The sequence below is a fragment of the Chlorocebus sabaeus genome, chromosome 14, assembly GCF_047675955.1.
Source record: "Chlorocebus sabaeus isolate Y175 chromosome 14, mChlSab1.0.hap1, whole genome shotgun sequence".
NCBI classification, from domain to species: domain Eukaryota; kingdom Metazoa; phylum Chordata; class Mammalia; order Primates; family Cercopithecidae; genus Chlorocebus; species Chlorocebus sabaeus.
Window position 1 is genome coordinate 74,463,014 of NC_132917.1, and position 26,861 is coordinate 74,489,874.

General features: G+C 39.3%; 1 protein-coding gene and 1 pseudogene across 1 annotated transcript in view; both read right to left on the minus strand.

Annotated features, from left to right (window-relative positions):
* The window catches only part of M1AP (meiosis 1 associated protein), a 91,195-nt gene extending 69,626 nt beyond the window's left edge, over nt 1-21,569 (minus strand). The window contains exon 1 of the mRNA XM_073023109.1: nt 21,185-21,569. Coding sequence (XP_072879210.1) covers nt 21,185-21,424 — 240 coding nt within the window. The 5' untranslated portion in view covers nt 21,425-21,569. The remainder of the gene's footprint in view (nt 1-21,184) is intronic.
* Nucleotides 199-12,123, minus strand: LOC119627133 (torsin-1B-like; annotated as a pseudogene).
* Nucleotides 21,570-26,861: the final 5,292 nt, after the last annotated feature.

Genomic DNA, 26,861 nt, shown 5'->3' on the forward strand with positions numbered 1-26,861 from the left:
CTGTCATGTTGCAAAATGACAAGTGCACTTGACAGATTAGTGTCTTTTCAAAAATCAATTCTTAGAAACTTCTATATCCTGAAAGTTCACAGGTGCAAATGTGCCAAACCCCAAAGAAGTCTTCAAAATGTTTCTGAAAGGCAAGGTCCCTCGTGTGCTAAGCCTCCCAAATCCCTCTTATCCCATCTGGTGAAGAGCTCAGTGGACATCTAGCTGTCATTGTTCAGTCTTATAGCTCTTGTCTGAGTAGATTTTCTTGTCTTTGGGGAAAAGCGTCATTTCCTCTGCCACTCTTGTGACAATGTCTTCATCTATAGCAGAACCATGGGTCCTCATCTCTGCATTCATGCATATTTTCACATGTTGGTACTTCACTGGCAGAAAAAATGTAAAGTAATTGATTAAGGTTCTGTTGATCAGTCCATTGTACCACAGACCACTGTGCTTGTTATTGAAGACTATCAGACAGCCCAGGTTCCAGGTCCTTCAGCTTAATGTCTTCTCTCTTTCCTCCTACCTACCAAAAGTCAAGAGCTATCTCAGTTATGAGGTCCCTGCCTATGTTTCTGGGAAAGATGAAGATGGCTTTTTGGTAAAAACCTTTTTGTAGTGATCTAGAAACAGACTGATTGTGTTGATAACCCTGGGGGTGGAATTTATCCATCTTGTCAAATATGAAAACAGCTGGAACATGCACTCATATTACCATGAATCCACTTCTGAAATTGGTCCTAGACCAACCATAAAAGATGAAATAGGATGGGGAGGCTCAAAGGACGCTCTGAGGGAGCAGAGACACTATGCTGCTCTTCATGCTCTAAAAGACTTAAGATCAGAGCTCCCTGGGGAAGAACTCCAGGAAACTGCACTCTCACTTCCATTCAGTGGGTAACAGTTTTTTTCAAAACTTTATCTATACAAAGTTGAAATTGGCAGAGAGCTAGATGTTAAAATGCAAGGACGCTTTTTTCTAACTCAAATGACATGTTAAATGTGACTTTTTAAAGGTATAAGAAACACAAGATACATAAATATTTATCATTCACTGTTAACTAATCCACAGTGTTCATCTCATTGTGAACTGAAATCTCAAGTTAATATTACCAGACATACTGAGGACTAAGGAACTAGATTAAGACTTGCACAGTGCCCAAGACCAATGCCTTGTACTGATGGAATGAACGAAGGAGTTGACCTAGGTGACATTTCATGAAAAGCATTTGTTCTGACACATTCTTGGAACAAACAAAAAGACACTCAAGCGATAAGCTCTCAACCTCATAATGTAAAAAGGTTGTGACCAGGAAACTCCCTCAGATACATCCTTCTTTATTTTACTATATTTCTAGAGATTTATGGAAAAATGTGAAAAATAAGAAAATTATTCCTGATTTTGGCAGTCTTCTCTATCTTACAGTTTGTGTGGCAAATACTCACTTTTACTTCTTTGTTAAGTTTCTGTTTCTTATTTCGGTCCCCACCTAATAGTGGGAATATTAACCTTGACAAGGATGACATTCATTTAAATGAGAATGAACCCTCCTAGATAATGTAATATAAATTAAAAGTGTAAAGAATATCTGAAAAGGAGAAACAGTGCCAATGTTCAGTTCTTTGAGGCTTTCTTTGAAGAAAGCAATGCCAAGGACTCAAAAGATGAGAGGAACAAAGAGAATAAAAGGAGTTTAGGAGAAAAAAATTCCTCTAATCTACATTGCAACATGCAGAGGCAAGGCTGAGGCTGCATCATAGGTGGAGAGCATTAAATGACTCCATGCCCTAACAACCTGCTGAAGAGTGGTCCACCTAACACCAAGTGCTCTGCTGGGAATGTTGAGTGCATTCATTCATTGTAGAATGTGACTACCATGTAAACTGGGAGTTGAGAAATTTGGGTTCAAGTGTGCCTTAACTCAGTGGAGCCTGGGGCTATTGCAATGCAAAGAAAAGAGAAGCAGAGGCCAGAGTTAGTGCAGTTTGCCCAGACCAGTCCAAATGGCCTGTGAATGAGATAATACTGGGTTCTCCTGCCTGGTACAGTTTTATCTTTTGCTCATGAGGGAAGTACAGAGTTAGTACAAATAGGTGGACAGTTACTCTTCAGGCCTTTTGAGTTAAGATGTTCAGCCACAATTTGGCTGACAAAATTCTTGCCTATGCCAGCTCAGCCATGTAAGGAAAGAACTAGTGGTTTCTAGGGATTTCTGTTGCTTCTGAAGCCAGTCAGTGCCTTGAGAATCACTTCCGTGGCAACATGCTGTCCAAACAGCTTCTCCTTCAAAGTCAGCCTTGAGGGTTCTAGGAGCCAGCTCCAGAATAGAGAAACACACCCTAAAAATGCACCAGAAAGGCCAGGCGCAGTGGCTCACGCCTGTAATCCTAGCACTTTGGGAAGCCGAGGTGGGCGGATCACGAGGTCAGGAGATCGAGACCATCCTGGCTAACATGGTGAAAACCCGTCTCTACTAAAAATACAAAAAAAAAAAAATTAGCCAGGCATAGTGGTAGGCGCCTGTAGTCCCAGCTATTCCAGAGGCTGAGGCAGGAGAATGGCGTGAACCCGGGAGGTGGATGTTGCAGTGAGCAGAGATGGCACCACTGCCCTCCAGCCTGGGCGACAGAGCAAGGCTCCGTCAAAAAAAAAAAAAAAAAAAAAAAAAAGGCACCAGAAAAGCAGCACTTTCCCAGCTGGCAAAGTGAGAGGCACAGATTAACAAGTGATCCAGCAGAGCCTCTGTGCAATATGGCAGCCACTAGCCACCTGTGGGTATTATCTGAGACGTGGCTACTCCAATTGAAGGTTTGTTGTCCATGTAAAATACACACAAGGCTTTGAAGAGTAGCAAAAAAGGTAATATTGGCTGGGCGCAGTGGCTCATGCCTGTAATCCCAGCACTTTGGGAGGCCAAGGCAGGAGGATCATGAGGTCAGGAGATCGAGACTACATCCTGGCTAACACGGTGAAACCCTGTCTCTACTAAAAATAACAACAACAACAACAACAATAATTAGCCGCGTATGGTGGCAGGCGCCTGTAGTCCCAGCTACTCCGGAGGCTGAGGCAGGAGAATGGCCTGAACCTGGGAGGCGGAGCTTGCAGTGAGCCGAGATCACACCACTGCACTCCAGCCTGGGAGACAGAGCGAGACTCCGTCTCAAAAAAAAAAAAAGATAATATTGGCTGGGGGCGGTGGCTCAACCCTGTAATCCTGGCACTCTGGGAGGCAGAGGTGGGTGGATCATTTGAGGTCAGGAGTTCGAGACCAGCCTGGCCAACATAGTGAAACCCCACCTCTAATAAAAAAAAAGAAATACAAAAATTAGCCAGGTGTGGTTGTGCACACCTGTAATCCCAGGTACTCGGGAGACTGAGGCATGAGAATCACTTAGACCTGGGAGGCGGAGGATGCAGTGAGCTGAGATCATGCCACTGCACTGCGGCCTGGGCCACAGAGTGGGACTCCATCTCAAAATAATAATTAAAAAAGATAATATTGGGGGCATGCCCAAGATGGCCAAATAGGAACAGCTTCAGCCTCCAGCTCCCAGTGTGAGTGACACAGAAGATGGGTGATTTCTGCATTTTCAACTGAGGTACTGGGTTCATCTCACTGGGGAGTGCCAGACAATTGGTGCTGGTCAGCTGGTACAGCCTGACCAGCAAGAGCTGAAGCAGGGCGAGGCATCACCTCACCTGGGAAGCGCAAGGGGGAAGGGAATCCCTTTTCCTTGCCAAAGGAAACTGAGACACACAACACCTGGAAAATCGGGTAACTCCCACCCTAATACTGCGCTTTACCAAGGGTCTTAGCAAACAGCACACCAGGAGATTATATCCCACACTTGGCCTGGAGGGTCCCACGCCCACAGAGCCTCCCTCATTGCTAGCACAGCAGTCTGAGATCTAACTGCTAGGCGTCAGTAAGACTGGGGGAGGGGCGCCCGCCATTGCTGAGGCTTAAGTAGGTAAACAAAGCCTCTGGGAAGCTCAAACTGGGTGGGGCCCACCGCAGCTGAAGGAGGCCTGCCTGCCTCTGTAGACTCCTCCTCTGGGCACAGGGCATAGCTAAACAAAAAGCAGCAGAAACCTCAGCAGAGGTAAATGCCCCTGTCTGATAGCTTTGAAGAGAGCAGTGGCTCTCCCAGCACGGAGGTTGAGATCTGAGAACGGACAGACTGCCACGGAGGTTGAGATCTGAGAACGGACAGACTGGCTGCTCAAGTGGGTCCCTGAGCCCTGAGTAGCCTAACTGGAAGACATCCCCCACTAGGTGCAGACATACACCTCACACCTCACATGGCAGGGTACACCCCTGAGACGAAGCTTCCAGAGCAAGAATCAGACGGCAACACTCACTGTTCAGCAATATTCTATCTTCTGCAGCCTCCGCTGCTGATACCCAGGCAAACAGGGTCTGGAGTGGACCTCAAGGAAACTCCAACAGACCTACAGCTGAGGGTCCTGACTGTTAGAAGGAAAACTAACAAACAGAAAGGACACCCACACCAAAACCCCATCAGTGCATCACCATCATCAAAGCCCAAAGGCAGATAAAACCACAAAGATGGGGAAAAAGCAGTGCAGAAAAGCTGGAAATGCAAAAAATCAGAGTGCATCTCCCCTCCAAAGGAACGCAGCTCATAACCAGCAACGGAACAAAGCTGGACAGAGAATGACTTTGACGAGTTGAGAGAAGGCTTCAGTCGACCAAACTTCTTAGAGCTAAAGGAGGAACTACGTAACCAGCGCAAAGAAAATAAAAACCTTGAAAAAAGAATGGATGAATGGATAACTAGAATAATCAAGGCAGAGAAGACCTTAAAAGAACTGATAAAGATGAAAACCATAACACGAGAACTACGTGACAAATGCACAAGCTTCAGTAACCGACTCGATCAACTGGAAGAAAGAGTATCAGCGATTGAAGATCAAATGAATGAAATGAAGCGAGAAGAGAAGCGTGGAGAAAAAAGAGTAAAAAGAAATGATCAAAGCCTCCAAGAAGTATGGGATTATGTGAAAAGACCAAATCTACATCTGACTGGTGTGCCTTAAAGTGATGGGGAAAATGGAACCAAGTTGGAAAACACTCTGTAGGATATCATCCAGGAGAACTTCCCCAAATTAGTAAGGCAGGCCAACATTCAAATTCAGGAAATACAGAGAACGCCACAACGATACTCCTCGAGAGGAGCAACTCCAAGACACATAATTGTCAGATTCACCAAAGTTGAAATGAAGGAAAAAATGTTAAGGGCAGCCAGAGAGAAAGGTCGGGTTACACACAAAGGGAAGCCCATCAGACTAACAGCAGATCTCTCAGCAGAAACTCTCCAAGCCAGAAGAGAGTGGGGGCCAATATTCAACATTTTTAAAGAAAAGAATTTTCAACCCAGAATTTCATATCCAGCCAAACTAAGTTTCATAAGTGAAGGAGAAATAAAATTCTTTACAAACAAGCAAATGCTTAGAGATTTTGTCACCACCAGGCCTGTCCTACAAGAGATCCTGAAGGAAGCACTAAACATGGAAAGGAACAACAGGTACCAGCCACTGCAAAAACATGTCAAAATGTAAACTCCATCAATGCTAGGAAGAAACTGCATCAACTAGCGAGCAAAATAATCAGCTAATATCATAATGACAGGATCAAGTTCACACATAACAATATTAACTTTAAATGTAAATGGACTAAATGGTCCAATTAAAAGACACAGACTGGCAAATTGGATAAAGAGTCAAGACCCATCAGTTTGCTGTATTCAGGAGACCCATCTCACATGCAGAGACACACACAGGCTCAGAATAAAGGGATGGAGGAAGATCTACCAAGCAAATGGAAAACAACAAAAAAAGCAGGGGTTGCAATCCTAGTCTCTGATAAAACAGACTTTAAACCATCAAAGATCAAAAGAGACAAAGAAGGCCATTACATAATGGTAAAGGGATCAATTCATCAGGAAGAGCTAACTATCCTAAATATATATGCACCCAATACAGGAGCACCCAGATTCATAAAGCAAGTCCTTAGAGACTTACAAAGAGACTTAGCCTCCCATACAATAATAATGGGAGACTTTAACACCCCACTGTCAATATTAGACAGATCAACGAGACAGAAAGTTAACAAGGATATCCAGGAATTGAACTCAACTCTGCACCAAGCGGACCTAATAGACATCTATAGAACTCTCCACCCCAAATCAACAGAACATACATTCTTCTCAGCACCACATCGCACTTATTCCAAAATTGACCACATAGTTGGAAGTAAAGCACTCCTCAGCAAATGTAAAAGAACAGAAATTATAACAAACTGTCTCTCAGACCACAGTGCAATCAAACTAGAACTCAGGACTAAGAAACTCAATCAAAACCACTCAACTACATGGAAACTGAACAACCTACTCCTGAATGACTACTGGGTACATAACAAAATGAAGGCAGAAATAAAGATGTTCTTTGAAACCAATAAGAACAAAGATACAACATACCAGAATCTCTGGGACACATTTAAAGCAGTGTGTAGAGGGAAATTTATAGCACTAAATGCCCACAAGAGAAAGCAGGAAAGATCTAAAATTGACACCCTAACACCACAATTAAAAGAACTAGAGAAGCAAGAGCAAACACATTCAAAAGCTAGCAGAAGGCAAGAAATAACTAAGATCAGAGCAGAACTAAAGGAGATAGAGACACAAAAAATCCTTCAAAAAAAATCAATGAATCTAGGAGCTGGTTTTTTGAAAAGATCAACAAAATTGATAGACCGCTAGCAAGACCAATAAAGAAGAAAAGAGAGAAGAATCAAATAGACACAATAAAAAATGATAAAGGGGATATCACCACCGACCCCACAGAAATACAAACTACCATCAGAGAATACCATAAACACCTCTATGAAAATAAACTAGAAAACCTAGAAGAAATGGATAATTTCCTGGACACTTACACTCTCCCAAGACTAAACCAGGAAGAAGTTGAATCCCTGAATAGACCAATAGCAGGCTCCGAAATTGAGGCAATAATTAATAGCCTACCAACCAAAAAAAATCCATGACCAGACGGATTCACAGCCGAATTCTACCAGAGGTACAAAGAGGAGTCAGTACCATTCGTTCTGAAATTATTCCAATCAATAGAAAAAGAGGGAATCCTCCCTAACTCATTTTACGAGGCCAACATCATCCTGATACCAAAGCCTGACAGAGATATAACAAAAAAAGAGAATTTTAGACCAATATCCTTGATGAACATCGATGTAAAAATCCTCAATAAAATACTGGCAAACTAAATCCAGCAGCACATCAAAAAGCTTATCCACCAAGATCAAGTGGGCTTCATCCCTGGGATGCAAGGCTGGTTCAACATAACGCAAATTAATAAACGTAATCCAGCATATAAACAGAACCAAAGACAACAACCACACGATTATCTCAATAGATGCAGAAAAGGCCTTTGACAAAATTCAACAGCCCTTCATGCTAAAAACTCTCAATAAATTCGGTATTGATGGAACATATCTCAAAATAGTAAGAGCTATTGATGACAAACCCACAGCCAATATCATACTGAATGGGCAAAAACTGGAAGCATTCCCTTTGAAAACTGTCACAAGACAGGGATGCCCTCTCTCACCACTCCTATTCGACATAGTGTTGGAAGTTCTGGCTAGGGTAATCAGGCAAGAGAAACAAATAAAGGGTCCAGTTAGGAAAAGAAGAAGTCAAATTGTCCCTGTTTGCAGAGGACATGATTGTATATTTAGAAAACCCCATTGTCTCAGCCCAAAATCTCCTTCAGCTGATAAGCAACTTCAGCAAAGTCTCAGGATACAAAATCAGTGTGCAAAAATCACAAGCATTCCTATGCACCAATAATAGACAAACAGAGAGCCAAATCAGGAATGAATTCCCATTCACAATTACTACAAAGAGAATAAAATAACTAGGAATCCAACTTACAAGGGATGTGAAGGACCTCTTCAAGGAGAACTACAAACCACTGCTCAGTGAAATAAAAGAGGACACAAACAAATGGAAGAACATACCATGCTCATGGATAGGAAGAATCAATATCTTGAAAATGGCCATACTGCCCAAGGTAATTTATAGATTCAATGCCATCCCCATTAAGCTGCCAATGACTTTCTTCACAGAATTGGAAAAAACTGCTTTAAAGTTCATATGGAACCAAAAAAGAGCCCGCATTGCCAAGACAATCCTAAGTCAAAAGAACAAAGCTGGAGGCATCAAGCTACTTGACTTCAAACTATACTACAAGGCTACAGTAACCAAAACAGCATGGTACTGGTACCAAAACAGAGATATAGACCAATGGAACAGAACAGAGCCCTCAGAAATAATACCACACATCTACAGCCATCTGATCTTTGACAAAACTGACAAAAACAAGAAATGGGGAAAGGATTCCCTATTTAATAAATGGTGCTGGGGAAATTGGCTAGCCATAAGCAGAAAGCTGAAACTGGATCCTTTCTTTACTCCTTATACGAAAATTAATTCAAGATGGATTAGAGACTTAAATGTTAGACCTAAAACCATAAAAACCCTAGAAGAAAACCATTCAGGACATAGGCATGGGCAAGGACTTCATGTCTAAAACACCAAAAGCAATGACAACAAAAGCCAAAATTGAAAAATGGGATCTAATTAAACTAAAGAGCTTCTGCACAGCAAAAGAAATTACCATCAGAGTGAACAGGCAACCTACAGAATGGGAGAAAATTTTTGCAATCTACTCATCTGACAAAGGGCTAATATCCAGAACCTATAAATAACTCAAACAAATTTACAAGAAAAAAACAAACAACCCCATCAAAAAGTGGGCAAAGGATATGAATAGACACTTCTCAAAAGAAGACATTCATACAGCCAACAGACACATGAAAAAATGCTCATCATCACTCACCATCAGAGAAATGCAAATCAAAATAAACCACAATGAGATACCATCTCACACCAGTTAGAATGGCAATCATTAAAAAATCAGGAAACAACAGGTGCTGGAGAGGATGTGGAGAAATAGGAACACTTTTACACTGTTGGTGGGACTGTAAACTAGCTCAACCATTGTGGAAAACAGTGTGGCGATTCCTCAAGGATCTAGAACTAGAAACACCATTTGACCCAGCCATCCCATTACTGGGGATATACCCAAAGGATTATAAGTCATGCTGCTATAAAGACACATGTACATGTATGTTTATTGTGGCACTATTCACAATAGCAAAGACTTGGAATCAACCCAAATGTCCATCAGTGACAGACTGGATTAAGAAAATGTGGCACATACACACCATGGAATACTATGCAGCCATAAAAAAGGATGAGTTCATGTCCTTTGTAGGGACATGGATGCAGCTGGAAACCATCATTCTCAGCAACCTATAGCAAGAACAGAAAACCAAATACCTCATGTTCTCACTCATAGGTGGGAATTGAACAATGATTCACTGCAGCCTCAAACTCCCAGGCTCAAGCAATTCTCCTTCCTTAGCCTCTGGAGTAGCTGGGACTACAGGCATGAACCACCACACCTGGCTAATTTTTAAATTTTTAGTAGAGACAAGGTCTTGCTATGTTGCCTAGGCTGGTCTCGAACTCATGGGCTCAATTGAGCCTCCCACCTTGCCTCCCGAAGTGTTGGGATTATAGGCGTGAGCCACCATATCTGGCCTATAATTATAAAAAAAAAATTAGATAATGGAATCAGCAGGCATAGTATTATCTCATTTATTTTAAATTTAAGTATTTTCTCTGTCTATCATCTATCTATAGGGTTGTCTTGAAATAGGTTGACACCCATATCATTGTTGGAGGGATTGGTCACAAAGGCATAGGCTAGTGCTAGATCAGCACAAGTCAGTATTAAAGTAAAGGTGAAGAGGATTTCAGAGGCTGTAAAGCTGTGGCACATTCTAGTTGGTTATCAGAAAGTCAAGTTAGAGAAATAAGGGATAAAAAATTGATAATATTGGGTAAACTCCAGGAATCAGTAGACATATATTATTGACCTAGAGCACTTGAGTATGGCTAATACTTGTTGAACATCATGTAAATGCCTTGGCTTGACAAAATCTTCAAGAATTCTATTTCTGGGCTTTCATACATGAACTTTTTTGGGTTATCCTATAGATAATATGGCCCTAGGCAGTTAGGATAACTTAGATTGATGTTTCATTGGAGGTCAGGTCAAGAAACCAGAATGCAGTTTAGGGAGGGGATTAAAAATATTTAAAAAGAAAATCAGATTTCCCTTTATAAAAAATAAAATCTTACAAAGACTCCCTATATATAAATTGGCATTTTATCAGCATAAATGTATTTTTAATATTTATTTATGTATTTTGAATACATACATTTGTAGGGTTTGAAATTCAAAAGAATATGTAATTTTATCATTTTTCTTCCCTAAATAGAATTGATGGCAATACTTTTCTGTATCTTGCTTTTGTTGATTATTGTATTTGAGCAATCATTTCACATCATTATAGAGTATTCCATTAAAGGATGAACCGTGATTTTATGTAACCAATCCCCTATTAACAGACATTCAATTTGTTTCCAATCTTTTGTTACAGCAAACAGTGCTGAAACAAATAATCTTGTACTTATTTTGCACATGTGCAAATACATATGTAGGATAAGGTCCTGGAAGTGAATTTGCTACGTTAAAAGATATGTAAATTGTGATACTGTCACCAAATTGCCCCCTATAGAAATTACGTCAATTTATACACTGACAAATGGCATATAAGCATGCTTATTTCTTCAAATTCTCGTGACAATGTGTCATAGAAAATTTTTGTCAATCATATAGGTGGAAAGTGACATCTCTGCATATTTGAATTTCTCTTACTATGAATGAGGTTGATATATTTTCATGTCTCAACGTCATTTATATTTTCTTTTCTGAAAACTGACTGTGTATATCCATCCTCATTTTTTCTTTTTTTTTTTTTTGAGACGGAGTCTCGCTCTGCCGCCCCGGCTGGAGGTGCAGTGGTGTGATCTTGGCTCACTGCAAGCTCCACCTCCTGGGTTCATGCCATTCTCCTGCCTTAGCCTCCCGAGTAGCTGGGACTACAGGCGCCCGCCACCATGCCTGGCTAATTTTTTGTATTTTTTTAGTAAAGACAGGGTTTCACCTTGTTAGCCAGGATGGTCTCAATCTCCTGACCTCGTGATCTGCCCGCCTTGGCCTCCCAAGGTGCTAGGATTACAGGCGTGAGCCACCGTGCCTGGCCCATCCATCCTCATTTTCTATTGAGTTATTGAATGTTTTTTTCTTACTGAATTGTAGGAGTTTTCTACATATGTAGAAAATTAACCCTATGTGATATGAGAAGCAAATATTTTTCCTCATATTGTTATTTATCTTCAGAATTTGCAGGTATATCCTTTGCCAAGCATACATTCTGTTTTTATATATTGTTAATCTTTTATTTTTAGATTTTTTTGGTTTTATATTATGCTTAGAAAAGCCATTCCTATTCTTATATTATTTTCTCTCCATGGTCTGTTTATTAATTATTAATTTACTGCTTCGCAACTCCAAATTCATCCTTCAATACATGCTCTGTGATAAATTCCTTTAAGCATTTCTGTTTTACAGTGAGCACAATGTTAAGTTTTCTTAGTAAAGGGCACTGGAGGGACATGAGGAGGCTCTTCTGTTGTTACATGCAGCACACTGTGGGTCAGCTGTGGGGTGTAGGGATATTTAATGGTGACCCATCCATGCATTCAGAATTCATAGTCTTTCAGTGACTTCATAGCCCTGCCTGGCCTAGTAATCACCTTTCTGCAGCCCTTTCAACATGGACACCATATGATTCAGGCCTCTTGCCTATACTAATGCCTAATTCCCTTTGCTCACTTGTCCCTCCCCATGAGAAGTTTGTCTCCTGTGGCCATCTCAATGCTACTGCTCTTCCAACATGGAGAATACACATTCTGGGCATCCTGCCTGCACTCTCTCTGCATGACTGTATACCCAGCCATCACTGTAGCTCACCTATCACTGGAGAGTAGCTTCCTGCTTTCCCAGTAACTGTAGACCAACTTTAGCCTTGACAAACCAGTGAACTTCTCTGCCATCCAGTGGGTTACAAATACACATTCTGCAATTTGGTGTGAACCCCAGCCTCGGGAAGGGAGTCCTCTTTTCAAGTTTGACTTTCCTTAGGATCTCTCCCTTAGCCCTAGGGTACCATACAAATTCCCTTCTATCTAATAGGTAATCTATTATCATAGTTTAATATGTTAAGCTATATTTCAGGTTATTTTTGTTTTTTTTTTTGTTTTCTTTTTTGAGATAGGATCTTGCTCTGTCACCCAGGCTAGAATGCAGTAATGAGGAAATCATAGCTCACGACACTGGGCTCAAGGGATCCCCTCGCTTCAGACACCTGAGTATTATGAAAAAGTAAAAGAATTGGGAAGATCTTCACAATAAGGGCATTCTTCTGAAACCCTGTTTTGAGGGGAAATGAATCATTCTGGTTGGAATTATTTATATAAAGGGTGCAATGGATATAAAAGGAATTTTAATATTAATTATGAATCTCCTGTCATGACTCCTTATAAAACATTCAGAATTATTTGATTATACTCAAAAATTAAATATGAGAGGATATATTGAGGTATTCATTCTGAGTAAGATTTCCCACATGTTATCTTTCTCCATTTATATTTTAAGCTGCTTCTGCAGATAGAAAATGTCAGATATTTATACAGGTCAGTGACAATGGATTTAAGGTCATGTTTTTTCCGTAAGTAAAGATTGGATTGTTCCATACATAAGGTAATAGCACTGTTTCAGCAATTTTCTTGAGCTTTTAACTAGGGTTGAACTTACTGTTCAGTTGGAAAGAAATTTTGGCTTTCAACTTTTCCTGAGAAACCAGTGAAGAGTCTGATCCTGGTTAAAAACCTATGTGCGATTTTTTTCAAGCCTGACCATAGGCAATTACAAATAATTTACTTGGCAGGCCTCATGGGGGAAAAGCTGCCTTTGCCACACCAGACTTGGTACACAGCCAATGCACTGCATTCTCTGATGGGAGTTGCAGTCAAGGATTCAGAACCCCTGGCTGGTCATGTTCTTGGAATATTTGTATTCCTAGCTCTGGTACTTTCATTTCTAGCTCTCTTCATCTGAGGCCTTGGCCCAAGTCCTCCTTAGGCCCTCTGTCAAGACCTCCTTGTGGGGGAAGGGAGAAGGATGCCTTAAAGACACTTTTCCCTACTCTGAGTCAGTACTCTGTACTTTTCCACTCCTAGCCTTCCCTCCTTGCCCTCCCATCAACCCCAGGGTGCATAAAATTGCCAAAGCCTTTTGTTCAGGACTCCTTCAACAGTGAAACTATCCCCATGTCTGCACTTATCCTCAACCAGTGCACAGTTTCATGGAGGAAATGGAAAAGGGGGAGTAGGCACTTTCTCCAGTTTAGATTCTTGCTTATATTATTACTGTAAATAAAGACTTACCCTTTCATTTGTGGCTTGATTTCGTTAATCAGCTACTATGACAGCTCAGCTCTTTCCCAGCTTAGTTGAGCTTCTGACAAGTCAGTGGTTTCTAGTGTAAAGCTATCTGCCTTTTCTAGTGGAGTGATTAAAAGATTAAGGGATTCAACTAGGTCCAAATGTACCGAGGAGTACCAGAGGGATATAACATAGCCACTTGAGGAGTAAAAAAAATCATTTTACCCTTGTTTGGGACATGGGCTCATTTCCTAAGAAACCTTTTATACTGGATATCTTCCATTTGCCCTTCCAGATCATTCTCTACTTTTCTCTACCCTATTTTGTGCCCTAGGAAGGTGATCCATAGGGACTGATTCAATGAGGTCATTCACACTCTTGCTTCCAGCTGGCTTTGGCCAATGGGAGGCACCAGCAGGAGATCTGCATGTGGGAGGAAAGTGAGGTCAGGGTATTTCATCTCCTGGCTTCCTCCTCACCAGATTGCCACAGGATGGCTGCGTCCTTCTTCTGAAGGCAACATGATTCTCTGCTTGACCAAACTTTAGTCAGGCTTTTAAACCTTTTCTTAGGCCCATCTGTGCACTTCCTTATAAAATTTAGTTTTAGTTGGCCGGGCGCGGTGGCTCAAGCCTGTAATCCCAGCACTTTGGGAGGCCGAGACGGGCGGATCACGAGGTCAGGAGATCGAGACCATCCTGGCTAACACGGTGAAACCCCGTCTCTACTAAAAAAATACAAAAAAAAAACTAGCCGGGCGAGGTGGCGGGCGCCTGTAGTCCCAGCTACTTGGGAGGCTGAGGCAGGAGAATGGCGTGAACCCGGGAGGCGGAGCTTGCAGTGAGCTGAGATCCGGCCACTGCACTCCAGCCTGGGCGACAGAGAGACTCCGTCTCAAAAAAAAAAAAAAAAAAAAAAAAAAAAAATTTAGTTTTAGCAAAGAACCCTGCTAAGTCAGTTTGGCGAGAATCCCCTACTCGTAATGTCTGATCATTCTCAGTATCTGATTGGGTTCCTCATCCTGCACTATCCCCCAGGTGATGTCTGAACACCCTGGCCTGTTTTCAGCAAGAATCCTGTAAATCAGTTTAGCCAGAATTCCCATTACCCCTGATGTTTCCTCTTAGTAATTATGTATCCACTGATCCCCATATGCTCCTTGGCTATATATTCCCACTTGCTTGTGCCATATTCAGAATTGAGCCCAATCTCTCTTTCCCATTGCAACATTCCATTGTCATGGTCCTTATACCCATTGATGGATTTCCAAGGGATCAATGCTATGGTCCCTTTATTTAGGATCATAACAACATACCTATCATGTTCGTCCTCAATAAAGTCTTTCTTACCATAATTTAACAAGTGTCGTGAATAACTTTTTCTTTAACAAAGGCCAAAGATCCTGTCAGGCAGCCCTCTTCAGACAGTTCCCTCCTCTTCAGTCCTAGAGGTGGTATGCCTATTGCACCATCTAAACTCTGCCCACACCTATGTAAATATTCCCTTCTATATTTCTTTGAAAATTATTTGGTTTGAATGTGCCATCTATCTGTTTCTTCCTAGCAATTTGACTGACTTAATAGCTCCTTATATAAATACTTAATTAAAAAGGAAAATAAAATCTAAAATACTTTTGAAAGTTATAAGCTAAAAGATAACAATAGATTTTAAAAACTATATCGAATACATATATCAATAAGCAAACATATATTAGGATAAAAGTGAAAGTCATGGAAAAACCATTTAGCATGATGCCATGTATGCAGTAAACACTCCGTAATATCTGCTTAATGTTATTAACATATTAGCAAATAGAGTGATTTCTCTGAATTGAGTGTCTGAAAATGACCAACAAATGTCTTGTATATTTGTAATAAGAGGGTTGGTGGTTACTATAGAGGCAATTTCGTAAGGGCAAAACTACCAATGGGATATACCTGAGGATTGAGCTCCCTCTCAGAAATCCAGGCTCTTACCACGTGACTTAAGGTGTTGGCATATCACCAGAAGGGAACCATGGTGGTTTTAAATATGTTTACAAATTCTTTGACACACTTCTCCTCAAACAGTAGTATAAAATTCTTTGGATTTTCTAAATAGACCATCACATCATCTACAAATAGGGACAATTTTATTTCTTCCTGTCCAAGCTGCATGCCTTTTATTTCCTTTTCTTACCTCATTGTGCTGCCTAGGACGTCTAGTACTATGCGGAGGAGTACTAAGAGCAGACATCTTTGTCTTGTCTCAGTCTTAGCAGGAAAGCATTCAGTCTTTCACTATTAAATATGGCATTAGCTGTAGCTTTTATCATGAGTGGATGTTGAACTTTGTCAAATGCTTATTCTACTTCAACTGATATAATCACATGGTTTTCTTCTTTAGCTTTTTAATATGGTGTACTACTTTGGTTGATTTTCAAATATTGAACCAATTTTGCATCCCTGAAATAAGTTCTACTTGGTTATGGTGTATAATTTCTTTTAATTGCTGAATTCTATTTTTTAATATTTTGTTAAGTTTTATGTGATCTATGTTCATGAGGGATATTGGTCTTCAGTTTTCTTTTTTTGTACTGTCTTAGTCTATTTTTGGGATTAAAAACAGCCTTATAAAATGAGTTGGGAAGTATTTTCTTCTTTTATATTTTCTGGAAGAGATTATGTAGAATTGATGTTATTTTTCTTTAAATGTTTAGTAGAATTCTTCAATAAAACCATCTGGGTCTGAAGATTTCTTTTTCAGAAATTTAAAAATCATGAATTCAATTTCTTTAATGGTTACAGGGCCATTCAAGCTATCTGTTTCATATTGGGCAACTGTGATAGTTTGTGCTTTTCAAGGAACTGGTCCATTTCATCTAAGTTGTTAGATTTACGTATGTAAAGGTATTTGTAGTATTCTCCTATTATTCTTTGGAATAACAAGGGCCTACAATGACACTCCCCTGTTTCATTCCTGATATTGGTAATTTATATTTTCTTTTTCTATTTTCCTTGTCATTCTTGCCAGAGGTTTAATTTTATTGATCTTTTCAAAGAATCAACTACTTTTAATTAATTTTCTCTATTTTATGTTTTCAATTTCACTTATTTTTGCTCTTCATTATTTCCTTCCTTTTGCTTGTTTTGAGTTCATTTTGCTTTTCCTTTTCTAGTTTCTTGAGGTGGGAGTTTATATTACTGATTTGACTTTTTTCTTTTCTAACGTAAGCATTTTAGTGCCATAAATTTCCTTCTCAGCACTGCTTTAGCTGCATCCCACAAATTTTGATATTTGTATTTTCATTTACCTTTAGTTCAATGTTGTTGTCTTTTAAAACTTCCCTTGACATATTGCTTTTTGACCAATGGATTATTTAGAAGTGTTGTTTAGTTTCCAAGTGTTTGGGGGAATTTTTCTGTTATGTTTCTGTTATAGATTTTTATCTTGATTCATTGTATCAGAGAACATACTATGTATGATTTCAATTTTTAAAATTTAAGTTTCTTTCCTTTAAGGCCCATGGTATGGTCTAGTTTGGCAAATGTTCCATAGGTGCTTGAAAAGAATGTGCATTCTGCTTGTTGTTGGGTGGAGTATTATATAAATGTCAATTACATCCTGTTGGCTGATGTTTTTCTGTATCCTTATTGATGTTCTACAATTGTTGAAAGAGGGACACTGAATCTAACTATAATTGTGGATTTATCTATTTCTTCTTTTAGATCAATCAGTTTTTGCTCCACATATTTTATAGTTTCTGCTGTTTAGTGCATACACATTTAGGATTTCTGTATCTTCTTGGTGGATTGACCTTTTCATCATTGTCTAATGTCCCTCTCTGTACCTGGTATTCTTCGATCTGAAATCTGTTTCATCTGATATATTAATAAATCCACTCCTGCTTTGTTTTGGTTAATGTTTGCATGATATATCCCTTTCTATTCTTTTACTTTCAGCTTACATTTATTGTGTTTGAAGTTAGTTTCTTTTAGACAGGATATAGTTGGGTCATTTAAAAAATTAACTCTGCCAAGCTCTTTTAATTGATGTTTTTAGGCCACTCACATTTAATGTAACTATTGATATGTTAGCCTGCCAATTTATTTGTTGTTTCCTGCTTGTTCCCTCTGTTTTTAGTTTCTTTGTTTTCTTTTATATACCTTCCAATGGGCTATTGGAATATTTTATAAATACTCTATTTTGATTTACCTATGGTGTTTCTGAGTGTATTTCTTTGTATAGGTTTTTTAGTGGTGGCCCTAATTATCATATTGTACACAGAAACTTAACAAGAGTCAACTGGTGTCAACATTTTACCAGTTCAAATGAAGTGTAGAAACCTTAGCTCCCTTTATATCACTTTCCCCTCCTTTGTTTATAATATAATTGTCTTAGGTATTTCCTCTACATATATCTCAAACTCCTGGGCTCAAGTGATCCTATTGCCTCAGCCTCCCAAAGTGCTAAGATTATAGGTGTGAGTCACCATGCTCAGCCTCAAGATTTCATCTTTAACAATAGTTTTTGTATGATGTGCCATAATGTAGTTTTCTTCATGTTTCTTGTGCATGGCATTCAATGATTGCTTAAATTTGTGGGTTTGGAGTTTTTTATCAAAATTAGAAACATTCTGGCCATTTTTTAAATGTATTTTTTCTGTCCCCTGTTCCTCTCCTTTGCAGACTTTAATTACACATATATTAGATGGCTTGAAGTTGTCCCAGAGCTCAATTATGCTCTATTCATTTAAAAAAATGATTGTTTTCTTTCTGTGTTTCATTTTGGATAGTTTCTATTCCTATGTCTTCATGTTCACTGATCTTTTTTTTCGTAATGTCTAATCTGTCAATAATTCCATCTAGTGTATTTTCCATGCCAGAAATTGCAGTTTTCCTCTCTAAAAGTTTGATTTGGAACTTTTAAAATATCTTCCATATCTCCACTTAGCTTTTTGAACACATGGAACCCAATTATAACAATTGTCTTAATGTCCTCATCTGCTAATTCTAACATTTATGTTACTTCTGTGTCAGCTTTGATTAATAATTTCTTCATAAGTCATAAAGTCCTGCTTCTTTGCATGCCTATTTAAGTTTTGATTGAATGCCAGACAGTATGAATTTTACCTTAATGGGTGCTAGATAGTTTTGTATTTCTATAAATATTCTTGAGCTTTGTTCTGGGATAGTTAAGTTCCCTGGAACTAGTTTGACACTTAGGATCTTGTGTTTATGTTAGGTAGTCTTGAGCAGTACTAAGTCTTGGGCTATTTTATGCCCTACTACTAAGGCAAGATCTTTTTGAGTCCTCTACCCAATGTATCATGAATTATGAGGATTTCCAGCTTGGCTGATAAGAACAGGTACTATTCTAGTTGTGAGTATCAGGCACCATTGTCTCTAGTCTTTTAGGGTGGCTCCTTCTTTGGCCTTGGGTAGTTTCCTCATGCGCATGTACTGATCAGTACTCTGCTGAATACTCAAAGGGGACCCTCTTCAGGTCTTTATAGAGTTCTGTATGTAGCTCTCTCCTTTCCTCTATGTAGCTCTTTCTCCTCTAGCTATTAATAACTTGGTCTCCCTGAAGTCCCAGATCCATCTCCTTGACTCAAGGAAACCACTGGCGCCCACCCCTAGGTCCTCCCTCTCTGCATTGTGGTTTGGAAACTTTCTCAAGGCAGTAAGCTGGGACAATTCTTTTCTTTTTTTTGAGACAGAGTCTTGCTCTGTTGTCCAGGCTAGAGTGCAGTGGCACAATCTCGGCTCACTACAACCTCCACCTCCCAGGTTCAAGCGATTCTCCTGCCTCAGCCTCCCAAGTAGCTGGGATTACAGGCAGCCGCCATCATGTCTGGCTAATTTTTGTATTTTTGTAGAGGCGGGGTTTTACCATGTTGGCCAGACTGGTCTTGAACTCCTGACCTCAGGTGATCTGCAAGCTGGGACAATTCTAAGTCCCACCTCATTTACTTCCTGTCTCCTGGGGGCTTTGTTCTTTGCTGCGTGATGTCCACTGTTTTGAAAAATATTTTTCATAGGTTTTATCCAGGTTTTTTTTTTTATTGTTTTAGGCAGGAGGGTAAATCTGCTTGCAGTTATTCTATATAGGGTGGAACAGTGACTTGCTTCCAACGAACAGAATGTACAGGAAGTGACAACATGTTACTTTTGAGACTAAGACATAAAAGATATTTTGGCTTCTTCATTGGTCTCCCTCTCTTTTGGATCAGTTGTTCTAGGAGAAGCCCACTGCCACAAATTAAGGACATTCACGCAGTCCTTTGAAGAGATCTGAGTAGTCAGGAAATAAGAATTTCTGCCAACAGCTAAGTGAATATGCCATCTTACAACTGGATCCTCCAGCCTCAATCAAGCTTTCAGATGACTGACATCTTGGTTACAACCTCATGAGGGACCCCAAGCCTGATCTACCTAAGCCACTTATGAATTCCTAACTCATAGTTACTATGAGATAATGTTTATTAATTTAGACCACTACATTTTGGGATAATTTGTTACACAGCAATAAATAATGAATAGAGGTACGAAATCATGCTCAAACCATAGAAAGGATCAGTTGAATTTCTTAAATAATTTTATCCTTTTCCCATCCCCAACCCAGCCTAAGTAACAATGCACAGACAAAATCCCCACACTTAGCACTTGGAGCATTTATACTCAAAACTTTCCCTGTGTGACTTTTATCAAGAAATAAACCGTGAGTTGTTGTAAGCCTAAGGTTGTGTCAAAGCAACCAGGGTATGTTCTAACTCAGGAAGCATAAGGTAATATATATTATTTTCATTCTTTATAGTATCAACAGAGATGTTATCATTCCACTTCCAATGAGGGAAACTAAGGCATTAATCAAAAAATAAATAGATTCCAGTCATATATTACTTTCATAATTCAGCAATGGATTTATGAAATTTCCTCTTTTGGAAATCTTAAATAAGACTTATATCCATTTGATAACATATATTAGCAGCAAGGCTACCTCAAGGAAGGAGATGCATAGAACCTCTGGAAGTCTTTCTCATCACTATGATTCTGAATTTTATACAAGGGAGAAAGGGAAGATTGAAATTTTGAAGAGGAGCATAGATAATTGTTTATGTATGAAGGAGCTTTGTAAAAACACTGCCCCTGGCCCAGTGATTGCCTTCCATAACCCTAGGGGACAGTTTCACCTGAGTCTATGTGGAATGTAGAAAAAATATTTTCATATTTTTGCATAGTTAGGGCTTTCTGAGCAAAGAAAACTGTTAACTGGGTTAAAGGGCAAGTCTTGTAATTTAAAAGATGATTGAATAGCCAGAGACCTCAGAAGAGATTTAGAGGCTTCCCTCCTTGTGTGTTTACATTTCGAAGGGCATAAAAGGAGTCAGTTGTTTACATTTCAAACATCTGTCAATGCCAAGGTTTCTCTCCCTCTCTCTGGAGTGGAAAGGGGCAGCTTGTAGCCTATTTATACTCCCAGATTAATAATTTTGGGGTTTCTCTTCAACAGTGCATACCCCTATATATGCAGGATGTCCTCTGGCTCTCATGGTGTCACTCGGGGGCTACAGTGTGTGGAGAAGTAGTGGGGTTATTGTTGTAAGTATTAATAACTGTGATCTCTATTCCAGAAACCTTACCACTGTATTTCCTTTCAGGATAAAATGAATAAATATAGATATACATACCACAAAAGGGAGGATACACTCATGCTGATTTTGTACCATGTATAAACTGAACAGGGACATGCGGCTGGGGCCCATCAAGCTGCAGGCTAGAGAGAAGAAGTTCTGCAGAGCCTCACAGAGGTTGGCGCAGATGTCACCCCAGGACGGTAGAGCAATGTGCACAATGAGAAGCCGTGGAGGTTGCTGGTCAATCTGAGTGTGAGTGGAGGGCCCTTTACCAGTAGTTCGCCCAGGATGCATGGCAGCAAAACCAGAGGCAGAACTGTAGCCACCAGCTGGATATTGTTTACACCTATAGCGAAGGAAAGAGAAACCACTGGTTTTCAAACTGAATTGTGTGTGCTCTGTTGAAATATAAAACGCAAGTTGAGGGAAACAATCCAGAAAGGAGTCAGACTGGGTACTAAAGCTTGTCCAGGCCATCCTTTTTTTTTTTTTTTTTTTTTTTTTTTTTTTGAGGCAGAGTCTCCCGCTGTCACCAGGCTAGAGTGCAGTGGTACGATCTTGGCTTACTGCAACCTCCGCCTCCCAGGTTCAAGCAATTCTCCTGCTTCAGCTTCCTGAGTAGCTGGGATTACAAGCACGTGCCACCACGCCCAGCTAATTTTTGTATTTTTAGAGCTGGGGTTTCACCATGTTGGCCAGGATGGTCTTGATCTCTTGACCTCATGATCCACCTGCCTCGGTCTCCTAAAGTGCTGGGATTACAGGCGTGAGCCACCACATCCGGCCCAAGTCATCCAATTTTAACAGCTCCCAAGAGATCTAGATGTCTGCCTATAATGTAAGTCTGAGAATGTTTAGAGATGCTGAGTGGAACTAATAAAAAGTTACACCAAAAAACTCAAGCTTCTGTCTCAAAGTAAGCTATCTGCCCTCGTAAACTTTGTTTCTTTATTAGCATTTATTGTACTCTATTATAATTTGTTTCTATGACTCCCTCTCCCACTATATTGTAACCTTTCCAAGGGTAGAGAACCTGTCTTGTTGATTTTATTCATCAATGCCTAGTATATGTGTGTTTAGTATCTAACGAATAATTCTTAAAAATGAAAATATGACTATATTTCTCCTTGGTTAAATTCTTTGGTTGTCTGAATCTCTTATAAGGTAAAATTTAAACTCTCTTTAAGATCTGTCATTACCTGATTGTTAGCCTCATTAGAAACTGTTTTTCACCTCAAGGTTTTCATGGATACAATACCAAATATATTCACTTTAGTGCATTTGCTCATGCTGCTTCTCTGCCTCCAATACTCCTGCCTTTTCTTTACTGGCTACTTATACTTATCCCCAGGTCTCAGATTAGGAAGAGAGAACAAATGAGAATGAAGAACCAATACAAGGAATGAGAAAGGGACATCATTACAAATGCTCAAACATGAGAATGGTTATAAGAGGACATAATGAATAGCTTTATCCTAATAAGTTTGATAAAATGGACAAATTCCTAGAAAAATGTATCTAACCAATACTAAAGAAATTTTAGAAACCTAAATACTCTATAACCATTAAGGAAATGTAATCAGTAATCAAATATCTTCCCACAAAATAAGTTAGAGGACCAGATGATTTCACTGATGAGCTCCATCAAACTTGCAAAGATCAAGAATTTCCATCTTTTTTTTTTTTTAGAGATGGGGTGTTGCCATGTTGCCCAAGCCGGTCTCAAACCCCTGGGCTCGTGATCCACCTACCTCAGCCTCCTGAAGTGCTGAAATTATAGGTGTGAGCCACTGTGCCCAGCCAAGAATTTCAATCTTAAACAAATTATTTTACGAATAGAAGAAGAAACACTCCTCAATTTTTTTTTTTTTTTTTTTTTTTTTTTTTAAGATGGAGTTTCGCTCTTGTTGCCCAGGCTGGAGTGCAATGGCATGATCTCGGCTCACTGCAACCCCTGCCTCCTGGGTTCAACCGATTCTCCTGCCTCAGCCTCCTGGGTAGCCGGAATTACAGGCATGCGGAACCATGCATAGCTAATTTTGTATTTTTAGTAGAGACAGGGTTTCTCCATGTTGGTCATGCTGGTCTCGCACTCCTGACCTCGGGTGATCTGCCCGCCTTGGCCTCCCAAAGTGCTGGGATTACATAGGCATGAGCCATGGCACCCGGCCTCCTCAATTAATTTTATAAGGTTAGCACAACCTTTGAAAGTGAAACCAGCCAGGCGCGGTGGCTGACGCCTGTAATCCCAGCACTTTGGGAGGCCGAGGTGGGCGGATCACGAGGTCAGGAGATCAAGACCATCCTGGCTAACACGGTGAAACCCCGTCCCTACTAAAAATACAAAAAATTAGCCGGGCGTGGTGGTGGGCGCCTGTAGTCCCAGCTACTCGGGAGGCTGAGGCAGGAGAATGGCGTCAACCCGGGAGGCGGAGCTTGCAGTGAGCCGAGATCACGCCACTGCACTCCAGCCTGGGCGACTGAGTGAGACTCCGTCTCAAAAAAAAAGAAAGTGAAACCAGATAAAGGTGTAGTAAGAAAAAAATTATAGGATAATCTCACCCATAAACTTGTAAAAATTCTAAATATAGAGAGATTGAAACTAATAATATATAAAAAGAATAACAGCAGGACCAAGTTGAGTTTATCCCAAGAACATAAGGTTGACATAACATTAGAATATCAATCACGTCATTCATCACATTAAATAAGTAAGTGAGAAAAATGATATGATCATCCCAATAGGTGCAAAGAAAAGCCTCCGTTTAAAACCCAACATTTGTGCATGATAAAGACTGAGTAAGAACAGATGATAGGAATAATCTGATAAAATGTATTTACAAAAATGGAGAGCAAACATCATTCTTCAAGGTGATATGTTGAAAGCTTTCCATGCAAGACAAGGAGCATGCTATCATCACTTCTATTCAGCATTATAGTGAAGGTAGTAATGAGGTAAGACAAATAAATAAAAGGCATTGCAATGGAAGAAAGACAACTGTCATTGTGTGCCAATGACTGCGTACATAGAAAATCTAAAATAATCTACAGCTTTATAATTTTTCCCAAAAGATCTCCTTGTCTGTTGTCTAATTTTAGTCTTAGGGATCTGTTAATTTTTAAATATTAATTTACACTTCAAAGAACTACCGATGACAAAGTTTCTCTCCCTTTCTCATCTTTTTAAATTTCATTTTTAGTTTGTTGCTAATGTATAAAAATATAATTAATTAAAACAATTTTTTATAGAGATGGGGTCTTGCTATGTTGCCCAGGTTGGTCTTGAACTTCTGAGCTCAACCAATCCAACCGGCTCTGCCACCCAAAGTGCTGGGATTATAGACATGAACCACTGTGCCCAGCTATAATTAATTTTTGTATATTGATTTTATATTTAACAACCTTGCTGCACTCTCTTACTAATTATAATAATTTATCTGTAGAATTTTTGGATTTTTTTGTTCTTAATCATATAATCTTTAAATAATCATATATACCAGGATATATGAAAAAAGTCAGATCATAGCAGCCAAAAGACTATTAGTAACAATCTTATTCACAATTACCCAAAACTGAAAAAAACACAAATGTCAATCTACATTAAAAAGGATAAATCATAGTATATTTCCACATACAGCCAATGAAGATGAATGAACTACAGTTGCATGTGGCAACATGGATGATGCTAAGAAACATAATATTGAGTAAAAGCAGCAAGACACAAAGAATACATACACATGTAGCATGATTTCATCTACATAGATTTTAAAAATAAGCAAAAGTAGCTATATTGTTTAGAGAAGCATACACAGTGATAAAACTATAAAGAAAAGCAAAGAAATTATTATCACAAAAATGACAGCAGTGATTTTCCCTATGAAGGAATGAAGGCATTATGATAAAAAGAGGCAAAAGAAGGGGGTCCTAGGGTGTTGGTAATGTTCAATTTTTTTTTTTTTTGAGATAGGGTCTTACTCCACCGCCTAGGCTGGAGTGCAGCAGTGGCCCAATCTCAGCTCACTGCAACCTCCACCTCCCAGGCTCAAGTGATCCTCCTACCTCAGCATCCTAAGTACCTGGCACTACAGGCATGCACCACAATGCCTTGCTAATTTTTGTGTGTGGTTTTTTTTTTGGTAGACAGAGTTTTGCCATGTTGCCCAGGCTGGTCTCAAACTCCTGGGCTCAAGCGATACTCCCACCTTGGCCTCCCAAAGTACTGGGATTATGGGATGAGCCACCACTTCCAGCCTAATGTTCTATTTCTTGATATTTATTGTGGATATTGGGTGTTCACTTTATACTATTTAACTATACAGTCATGTTTTATGACATTTTCTGTATATATGTTATATTTAATAATAAAAATATTTTTAAAAGAACATTAGGACAATCAAAAGAAAACATAAAAGAAACACGATAAAAAAGATAGCTAAAAAATATGTCCCCACCTCTGAGAACTAAAATCATTCTATATAATTGTTTTTAGCTAAAGAATGTAGGGAAAATTAAAGCTTCTTTAATTTCCCCTGTGACCAAGAGAAAGATAATTACGGTAATTTTCAGAAACACTTTGGAATTTTAGAATCTTTAAAAATGATCTAAGAATACATAGATAGATGTATTTCCCCAGATGAATCTGTGAAGTTATTCACTTCAAACTTCCCTTTTTGAATGGCGGAAGTCAGCATTTGTTCATTCAACATTTTTAAAAATTGAGTTCCAATTATGTGCTGGATACAGCTAGAAAAATAAATGAATGAATATGCTAATCTGTTGAAAGTTATCTTGAACCAGAAATCCAAATCATTACTAATGTATTTACCAAGAAAGCACATAACATATTTTTAAACTGTACTTTAAGTACATGGGGCCAATTTCTACACGGAATGCTGAACTTGAAGCTGACACAGAGAAATTCACACAAATAGGCAGTTAGAGGCCTTATTTAATGTATAATTAAATTTAATTATCCATCTCCATCTCTCACTTCTGAAAATGCCATTTTAAAGTAGAGGCAGTCCTCATTTTGCATGGTTCCAGTATATAGATTTCAGTTACTACAGTTTAGTTAATTAACACCAATTCTCCAACAACACAGTTCAAATTTCAGTTACCATGGAATATTAACTGTAATTACATAAAGTAGTATCCAGCTCTTCAGTTCACAAATTATTACACAGTTATCAGTATCGATAGTATAGTATACTGATATCGTGCACTGATACAATATAGTGATCAGTGCATCATGATCAGTAATTAATTACATCACTTCTTTCAAAGTCTTTTGGTGACTGGTCACTGCAGATCCGTTATTCGGTTACAGCGCAGACAGCAAAGTGCATAGTTGTGTCGCCTCCTTGTCTCCTAGTGATAAGCCCACGTGATGTTTTACAAAAATGAAAATTGAAGGAGGAAACTAGCCAATAAAAAGAGCAGCAAAGAAATAAAAAATGATAATGCTGAGAGTGAAATCTGAATCTAACATAAGTGGAGTTAAAGGAGAAACAGCTGACTATGAGAGTGTTGACACTGCCTCCATTTGATAGACTCTAGAGAAGCAGCCAGAGGAATTTCGAGAAGGCAAACTTATCAACATACTTGAGGAAAGTCATTGTGATGAAAAGGATGAAGACGTCCTACAGAAAGGGTCACTGGCAAAAAGTTTCATTATTAAAGAAACTTTCAGAGATATTTTACAAAATTGAAGGTACAAAGGATAAAATGTAGG